Genomic DNA, 10,461 nt, shown 5'->3' on the forward strand with positions numbered 1-10,461 from the left:
AAAGAAATGCTAAAACCAAACCATATACTTTTTACTCAATTAGGCATTCATCATGGTCCAGAATAGATATGATTTGGATTGCAACAGAACTAATATCTAACATTCAAGAAATAAACATTGAAACAAGTACTTGGGCAGACCTCAATCCAATGACAATTAAATGGAAAGGACAAAAAAGAAGATCAAGATGGACGCTAAATAATGCTATTTTAAAGGAAAAAAACTTTACACAATGGATGGAGAAAGAATTGGTCTTTTTATTTAGAGAAAATATAAAAGAAGATACTTCAATTCAGAATATCTGGGACACAATGAAGGCATATGCTAGAGGCTTGATAATAGACTATATAAGGAAAAAGAAAACTAGGAAAAGGCAAGCTACTAAAGTTTTAGAAGATGAGCATAAAAGACTTGAAAAAGAACTACAGAAAACGCCACAGAAAAAAGACATTAACCTAAAAATGGACATAATCAAACATAAAATGGGTCAAATAGAGAAAGAAGAATTGGCGCAGAAAATTAGAAGTGCTAAACAGAACTATTTTGAAGATGCAAATAAACCAGGTAGATGGTTAGCATACAAATTGAGAAAGGAGAAAGAATCAAGGAAAATATTGCAGTTAATAGATGATCAAGGCCAAGTTTGTTATGGCAATAAAGAGAAAAAGGAAATTATTTGAGACTTCTATGGGCAACTACACAAGCAAGAGAATATTGATGAGGAAAGAGTCAAACAGTACTTACAGAATGCTAATCTACCTAAGATACCTAAAGAGACTGAAGAAATGTTAGAAAGTAACATAACAATGATGGAATTAACTGAAGCACTTAAGAAGCAAAATAATGGAAAAGCACCAGGTCCAGATGGGCTTCCGGCAGAATTTTATAAAACACTACAAGAATCACTGAGCCTTCCATTCCTAGAAGTCATGAATGAAGTTATGTCAAAGAAGATGATACCTAAAACATGGTCAGAAGCTTATATTACACTTATTCCAAAAGAAGAGGCTGATCCATTGCAAATTAAGAATTATAGATCTATCTCTCTACTAAATGCAGACTATAAAATCTTTGCTTCAGTTTTGGCAGAAAGACTTAAAAAATACTTAAATAACTGTATTCATCCAGATCAAAATGGATTTCTGCCAAAGAGACAAATCAAAGACAATATGAGAGTAATTCTGGACTCTTTGGAATATTATGAGGCACATCCCGAAAAGCAAATGGCTTTGATATTCTTAGATGCCCAAAAGGCATTTGATAATGTGAATTGGAGATTTATGTTATTATTACTGGAACAGATGGGTTTCGCCAGAAAATTTATTCAAGCAATAGAAGCCATATACTGTGGTGGACTGACAATTGAAAAATGGGAGACACAGGGAAAATGTCTGAGCAACTGCCAGCCCCGAGAGCACTCGGGTAGCAGTATTTATTAAGAAAATGCCAGTACAAAATCAAAACAATGACTTAACATTAGCTCAGCAGCATTATCTAGCTAGGCCTCAGCGAAGGTGATAAAGTTCCCGTGAGAATATCCAGGCACCAAAGGTCTCATGGGAATGGCTCGGCTAGGTACTGTGAACCCCCACACACATTCCTGGTCTCTGAGCTTTGCAGACCATAACAGGATCAAACTCTCATCATAAAGACACTACTGCCCTCATGAGGAGCGTTTGTGATACCCCCAGATCTTACAAAGCTGTACAAGAACTTGCAGAATATGATGGATATATTACCACAATATACTATAAGCAAATGGCAAAGGTAATGATAGAGGGAGAATTTACAGATTCTATCAATATAAGAAAAGGTACAAGACAAGGATGCCCACTATCACCTTTGCTATTTGTATTAACTTTGGAAATATTGAACAGAAATTTTAGAGATGATAAAAGTGTAAAAGGAATGAAAATTAAAAAGGAAGAATTCAAATGGCAAGCCTTTGAGGATGATTTGGCCTTTATTTTGGAAGACCCCTTAGGCACAGCTCCAAAATTATTGGAAAAGATAGAGACATATGGTGAGGTGGCTGGTTTGAAAATAAACAAAGATAAAACAAAGATTTTGACAAAGAATATGCTATTAAGACAAAGAGAAGAACTGGCAGACCTGTTGAAAATTCAAGCCACGAATAAGGTTAAGTATTTGGGGATACATTTGACATCAAGATGTAGCACATTAAAAGAGAACAATTATATTAAACTTAAACAACAGATAGCGTTAGACTTGATGAAATGGGAGAACTTACAATTGTCATTGAAATGGAACTATTTTAACTTCCATGGGAAATTTAAACTCAATTTCTTATTGAGTGATTAAATCGATCCCAGCACTACCAGCTGCGGCTGGGGAGGTGTGAGAGAGATTGCTGGAGGAGTCAGAGTGATGGGAAAGGCATACTTTGGATTCTGGGTGGATGCCACACCCATTGGCAAGTTTCCCGACTGAAACCGACATTGATTGGCCCAATGAAATCCCTTTTTGCAAATAGGACACTTCTTAGAAGGATGATTCTGAGGCATAGAAAGTGTAGAATGACAGTCCTTCTGAAAGTGGCCAGGCTTCTTACACTTAAAACAGTTACCAATTGGTCACTGTCCTTTCTGAATAGCAGCTGCTAACATATGCATTTTTTAAGTTTGTGATCCAATATCCTGGCAGACTCGCAGCATATCTCCCAGAGTGTAATGAGCAGTAGCCTTTAACGGCTGTAAAGCTCTTTTACAATCTGCATTAGCATTTTCAATAGCTAACTGGCGAAGAAGTTCACCAGCAGCTTCCTGATGATCAAACTGCTGTCTAATTGCTTCAGACAGATGCTCAACAAAGTCAGCATAAGGCTCATTGGCATTCTGTCAAATGTTTGAAAAATTTGCTCTAGATTCTCCAGGTTGGGGTACCTTAAGAAAAGCATGAAAGGTACATTCAGAAACAATAGTTAACATAGCTGGAGGAAGAACAACTTGAGTAGGAATTGTACCAAACGGTCCAGAACCAAATAGCTGCTCAACTGTATATGCTCCTCCTCCTCCTAAAGCAGCAGCTTGAGCATGTCTCATATATTCACTCTCCCAAACCACATATTGCATGGATGTTAAAATCATGCAAAATATTTGCTTCCAATCTTCAGGGTTCATTGTATAACCATTTTTTATTCCTTCTACAAGTCCTCTTGTAAAATTACCACTAATCCCATAATCTGTAACTGCCTTTTTTAACTCTCTTAAGATCTGATAAGGCAGACCCTCCCATTCTGCTACTTGCAGTCCAAGCTGTGGCCCCTGACCAGGACGATATTGTACTGGACAAACAGACAGTAATTCTGCAAGTTCTGTTCCTGCGACAGAGGCATCCCTTTTACAAAATCTTTTTTACTTTACTTTTACTTATCCCTTTTCTCAAAAGAAGACTGAACAATAGAGTCAGGAGGCTTTTGCCCTGAATCTGCAGGAGGTGAGGGAATTGAAGACATATATTCAGGTGAAGAAGGGGGACAAATGACAGCATTAGTATAATGTGAAGGTGGAGGTGTTGAAAGAGAAAGTTCATTGTGACTAATTTTTCAATTGCATGCCTACATAAATGCCACACATGCAAAACTTCTATTTTTGCTCGAGGTTCAGTATGCAATGTTTTCCCAATACGTTCCCAATCAGTTAATTTTAAAGACCCCTTTTCTGGGTACCATAGGCACTGAGCTGCAATCTCCTGGACCAGCCTTAAGAGATTTCTCTGTGGTACCTCGATATTATTTTTCTTCAACAAATAGCCTAATTCATCTACATGCTTCCTTTGTTCCTCAGAAAGCGAAGACCCCATACTTACAGAAACCAAAAGGTTGAAGAAACCAGAAAGGGTTGAAGGTGCACCAAATCCTTACCAGATGAAGTAAGAGGGTCCCTGTTCAGGCATCACTTCTTGCAATGATGAGGCAGTCGAGTTGTTTGATCATGAACAACTGATGATGATGATCTTTATTGGAGTATAGTCTTACATTTATATACATTTTTAGTTATCCTCCATCATTGGTTAACTTTGGTTACTGCTTAACTTTCGTTACTGTTTAGTACAGTAATCCATACAATTAATTATCTCTAGTTAAACATATGTCTACTTCCCCTCTCTAATCCTCCTTTAACATATGTCTACTTCCCCTCTCTAATCCTCCTTTATTCATAGATTAGTGATTTTGTTTTCCTGAGTTGTATTTGCTTGGAAACATTCTTTATCTGAGGTTTGCCATCCGAGATTGGAACATTCCTGCAATTACAACTCTACATAACGGGACTGTTCTATTACATTAAAAAACAGCAGTGTTTCTTCCATTATGTTGGATGAGATTTTCTTTATTCAGTATAATATTTTAACTCCAATTATCTATAGTTTAAAAAATAAAAAAGTGAAGAGGGCATTTGGAAGATATATGCAAGAAAAATTAAATGATTGAATTTAGTTTTGCTTATCATTATCCCAATATTTTGAATTGGATCTAAATTTAATTCTTGTTTAGAGTAGCACAATTCTTTTTAAAAAAAAAAAAAGGACTACAAACTCTAATTCTAATCTTTGATGAGTTTGGATATAATTCATTAAACTCATTCTTTATGAGAGGAGGTTTAAAATGAGTGTATTTCTATCTCATTCTCTCCCCACTCCCATATGTGTTTACATATGTGTACAAGATAAGATCGCTTCCTACTGCTGCATGCATGTCCTTCACTAAGTCTAAGTCTTTTCACTTTTAAATGTTTTTATAGATTTTCCCCACATGATTCCTTATCAGTGATTATACTGATAGTGGTGATGATGATGATGATGATGATGTAATAATAGTAACAGTTACATGATGATGAAATGCTTAAAAAAGGCATGCTCATTATTGCTCAAAGAATGACTACAGATTTGCTGAAAGATTTACACCAGAATTTATTATATTCAACACAACTAAAAACACAATGTTTCCAGCCAATCAAGACAAAAATAATGCTACAAAACAGACAGAAGATATTAGAAACACCAATCAAGCAGAACACAGCAAACTCCAAGACCAATAAACACACAGACCAAGACTCCCAACCAATTAGGATGAAGAAAAAAAACCATTCTGGCACAGCAATAGGCTAGCCCCAAATTTAAAACTGAAACTTCTGTGAAAGTCTGATTCACAGACAAAGACAATACAGAAGCCTGATGATGGCAGATGAGATTCTGCCGAAACGTTGCTACAACTTAAAGCACAACTATAATGATGTGGGAAAATACCCGAACAAAGCTGAATACCATACATACATACATACAGACATACACTTCTACCTCAAATTATATATATTTTTCAAAAGAACCACTATATTTCTTTCATTCATATTCTCAACTAGAATGCAGACACAGCTTTTGTCAAGAAACCAATTGGAGGCATACATATCCTTTACTCTTTTTGAAGGCGTGTGCAATCTAAAATTTTCAGAACCATATTTCAAGCCCCACAATATATTTGAAATGAGGTCTAACGCCATAAAAACTAGCATCACACATATACATGCTTATGTGATATTGTTTTATCTGCTAATGGAGCTGCCAATAATATATTGGTTTCTACTCATAAAGCACAATGGTCCTTTTTTTAAAAAAAGAGACAACTGGACTTTCTGTTTTTTCTTAAAAGATGTTTTGTTTCTTGGATGAGAAGCAAAATGTCTTCAACGAAATATCAGAAAGTCCAGTTGACTCTTGAAAAAAAAAGCACCTTTGGAACAACCATGATGACTGAGCATCTCCATAGACATATTCATAAAGCTCTTTATATCCCAGACCCTAAATATCTTAGAAACCATTTTTTGCAAATTGTTCAAGTACAACCTACTTGAATAATTATGATGCACATAAAGGGAGGGCCCCCAACAGTGGGTGTTCCTCCTAGCATCTCCCCTATTTAGAAATAGTTAATCCTCAAAGTAAGGATGGGCCTCACTAATGACTTTCTGGAAGCAGGAGAAAACATTAAGAACCTTAGTGTCATACTAAATGTTAATAAATTTTAATAATGATTTTGAATATTTAAATTGTGAACATGATTGTGGAATTTTTGCATTTTATTTCATTTTCTGAAATCTACAGTTTTACACTATAAATTCTGCTAGTCGTTTAAAGGGTTGCAGGTGTCAAGCAGTAACCCTTAGGGAATGAATAAAATGGGATAAAATATTTTATTTTCCTAAAGTTTTATAACCAACTTGAAATAAAATCTGGCATTCCATTTCACATTAAGTTCAAAAACATTGAGATCTCAAAATAAATCTTTCCTACTGTATCTTTTAAACTAAGGCCATAACCAAGGAAATAAATAAGCACTACCTATTAAAGAACTTGAAAAAATAGACTGCAAACACAAAAAGAAAGAAAATGAAGAGTGAGAAAGGAAATAAAAATAACAGAACAGAATTGTAAGTGCTTTGGAGGTCTTATAGTCCAACCATCTGCTTAAGCAGAAGACCCTATATTATTTCAGACAATGATTGTCTTCTTTAAAACCTCAAGTTTATGGAGGAGACTATAATGGTGGAAGAGGAGGAGTTTACTGTATGTTTGTAATATACTGCACAGAAAGAAAAGCCATGGCATTCTTGAAATAAACTTCCTGTATTGCATATGAATTATACTTTTTTTAACAATAGCCATGATGTAAATGCTTATAAGATAAAATCTGAATTTATCAACTATTGTGCTATCCATTTTTTTAGTGTGACAGTCCTTATCATTGTGTTATTCTAGTTTTCTAGTGACTCATCACATAAATACATTTAGCAATAACACAGCAATATTTTTCTAGATTTCAAAGTCTCTCTTTTTCCTTCATCTTTCCAATCGTGGACTATTCAAGTACCAGCTGATATTTCTATTCAAGTACCAGCTAATAAGTGATACCTATGTTGAGAAAAGGGATTTTTTCAAAAGGAAGAAAGTATATAAATCCATGCTGATAAATGTATTAATGTTGTCACCAAAAAAAAAAATCAATCTTGTTAAAAAATATTGGCAAAATATACACAAAAGTGAAATGGCAAACAGATGAACGTGTACAAAAAAGGACAACTATAACTGTGAAAACAACATTAAACCATGAATCCAGTCTGACTGGTTCTGCAACATTATACCGGGATATGTATATTTGCCTTTATTAACATTGAATCATGGCTTTGAAATCCCCTAGTGTTTACCCTTATATCTCCTATATAGATGGGAACCACATCATCTCTTTTCAGTCTTCTGGTAGCACTGGGGAAGTACCAGAGGACTGGAAAAGAGCTGATGTGGTTGCCATCTTCAAAAAAGGGAAAAAAACAGACCCAGGAAGCTACAGACCAATTAGCCTAACACCAACACCCAGGAAGATCCTGGAAAAGATAATTAAAAACAAACAAACAGATCTGTCAACATCTAGAAACAAGTAAAGTAATAACTAGCAGTCAGCATGGATTTGTTAAAAACAGATCATGCCAAACCAATTTTATTTCATTCTTCAACATAGTGACTAAATTAGTAGGCCAGCTAAATGCTGTGGACATAATATATTTAGATTTCAGCAAGGCATTTGACAAAGTAGACCACAACCTACTTCTTGGTAAGCTAGAAAAAAGTGGAATAGATACCAGATAGACTCACAACTGGCTGACAAACTGTACTCAACAAGGAGTCCTTAATGGGTCTAAATCTACATGGAGGGAAGTAAGCAGTGGGGTGCCACAAGGTTCTATCTCAGGCCCAGTACTCTTGACTTAGATGACGGAATAGAAGGGAATTTATCAAATTTGCAAATGATACTAAGCTGGCAGGTATAGTTAACACCCAAGAAGATAGGATCAAGATCTAGATGGATCTTGACAGACTAAAACACTGGGCCATATCTAACAAAATGAAATTCAGTGTAAAGAAAAGTAAAGTCCTACACTTAGGCAAGAAAAACCAAAAATACACATATGGATTAGGTAAAACTAGGCTCAATAGCAATAACAGTGAGAGGGATCTTGGAGTCTTAGTGGACAACCAGCTAAATATGAGTCAGCAGTGTGCAGCAGCAGCAGCAGCCCCAAAAGCTAATGCAATCCTAAATTGCATTAACAGAGGTATACAATTGAGATCAAGTGAGGTACTAATACCACTCTATAAAGCCTTAGTAAGACCGCACCTAGAGTGCTGTATCCAGTTTTGGTCACTATATTATAAAAAAAGATGTTGAGACTCTAGAAAAAGTACAGAGAAGTGCAATCAGACTGATTAGAGACTGGAGACTAAAACATATGAAGAAGGGTTATATGAACTGGGCTTGGCTAGTCAAGTGAAGAGAAGGACCAGGGGAGACATTATAGCAGTCTTCCAATATTTGAGGGGCTGCCACAGAGAGGAGGGGTCAACTTGTTTTCCAAAGCACCTGTAGGCCAGACAAGGAATAATGGATGGAAACTGAACAAGTAGAGATTTAACCTGGAAATAAGGAGAAACTTTCTGACAGTGAGAACAATCAACCAATGGAACAGCTTGCCCTTGGAAGTTGTGGGAACGTCATCACTTGAGACTTTCAAGAAGACTCAAATGGACTGCCATTTGTCAGAAATAGTGTAGGTTTCCTGCTTGGGTGGGGGGTTGGACTAGATGACCTACAAGTCCCTTCTAACTCTGATTATCTGTTATCCTAGATATAAATTGAAGCTTTTCAAATGTTAATGAAGTTTATAAGTGGTAAAACCATATTCTCTTTTCTTACCCCCTTTCCACCTCTTTACATATGCAAACACAAAAATAACATACAGGTAAATAGAGACTCATCTTTAAAGTATCCATATGTAACTGAATATAAGTTAGATCAAGTATTTATTTTTTGCTTAAACATTCCTTTAAGTGCTCTCTTCACTTCCTTATTTTTCAGACTATAAATAATTGGATTCAGCATTGGGGTCAAAATGTTATATTGAACAGAGATAATCTCATCCAGTGTAATAGAAGAAACATTGCTGGGTTTCATGTACTGGGACATTCCTGTCATGTATTGTAAGCCTACCACAATGAGATGGGAACTGCATGTAGAGAAAGCTTTACTTCTGCCTTCTGCAGAATGGATCTTCATGATGGTGGAGATGATATGAATGTAGGAGACCAAAGTTGGTGAGAAGGAACCAAGTCCACATATAGCAGCAAAAGACAAAAGGATCACATTACTTAGAAAAGTGTCAGAACATGATGCTTTCAATAATGGTGGAAGCTCACAGCTGAAGTGATTAATTTCACGGAGGCCACAGAAATGTAACTTAAAAATGGGCACAGTGTTTATTGTTGCAGATAGCAAGCCTATTAGCCATGCTCCTAAAACTAAGTAAGTGCATATTGCTTTATTCATGATCATTATGTAATGAAGTGGGTGACACACAGCAGTGTATCTATCATATGCCATTGCTGACAATAGGAAAACCTCTGTAACACCCAGTAGAAGGGTACAAAACATTTGTAAAATGCAGAAAGTGAAGGAAATAGTATTTTGCTTCATAAGAAAATTCATTAACATTTTAGGAACAATGTTAGTTGAGTAACACATATCAACAAAGGACAAATGAGATAAAAAATAGTACATGGGTACTGAGAGAGAAGGGTCTATTCTGATTATCTGAATGATTATGATATTTCCTGACACTGTGATGAGAAAAATAATTGAAAAGATCAAGAAGAGCCAGTTCTGTAGTTGAGGATCACTGGAAAGTCCAAGCAAAATAAAGTCAGTTTGGTTTTCCATTTCTGCTTATTCATCTGTAAAACAAGAATAAGCATACAAGTAAAGATCGCTAACCAGTGTGAAAGCTCACTATAGTTCCTAAAATTAAAATAACCAGGGCTGTCTTAACACATTGGCCTGATGGGCACTTGCCTGTGGGCCCCATGAGCATAGGGGCCCCATCCTAATCTGTGTAACTTAACCCTTCAATGCACTTTGTATCATATAAATAAAGCAACATATTTATAAGTTTTACTGCATTTTTAAATAATATTAACATGCAAATATATATTTAATTTTATTGACCATTTACATTTTTATTTCTGTAAGTAGTTGTCACAGAGGCCTCAGTACACTGTTTTGCCTGTGTCCCATAATACTGTTAAGAAGGCCCTGAAAATAACCATGTATTATTTTAGCTGTCACTGCTTAGTATTATTTTCAAAATGTTCAAATATAGTGAGTGTGCTGAATTGGAACATAGAGGCTAGAATTTAATAGTTTATATCAGAATGATTCAATGAGTTAATATGGAAAAAGGATATTTTAAAATCAGAATGCATGAAAGTTGCCATGCATTCTGGTGCCCTATTAGTTTTAAGAGATAGGTATTTCCCAATTAGTTTACTTGTAATTAAATAGGAACATTCAGGTGGTTTAAGAATTGTCACTATTTCAGAAACCAGCTTGTCATTATGAAG

At 35.6% G+C, this 10,461-nt stretch overlaps 1 protein-coding gene across 1 annotated transcript; it reads right to left on the reverse strand.

Annotated features, from left to right (window-relative positions):
* Positions 1-8,860: 8,860 nt before the first annotated feature.
* LOC113451081 (olfactory receptor 5BS1-like) lies at positions 8,861-9,781 on the reverse strand. The gene has a single exon (XM_026722440.1). The coding sequence runs from the start codon at positions 9,779-9,781 to the stop codon at positions 8,861-8,863; it is 921 nt and encodes a 306-aa protein (XP_026578225.1).
* Positions 9,782-10,461: the final 680 nt, after the last annotated feature.

The sequence above is a fragment of the Pseudonaja textilis genome, chromosome Z (genome assembly GCF_049901715.1).
Source record: "Pseudonaja textilis isolate UNSWEBS1 chromosome Z, rPseTex1.2, whole genome shotgun sequence".
NCBI lineage: Eukaryota > Metazoa > Chordata > Lepidosauria > Squamata > Elapidae > Pseudonaja > Pseudonaja textilis.

What these genes read in the sequence shown, in the direction of transcription:
- LOC113451081 (XM_026722440.1), bottom strand. Translation starts at nt 9,781, where the DNA reads ATGGAAAACCAAACTGACTTTATTTTGCTTGGACTTTCCAGTGATCCT.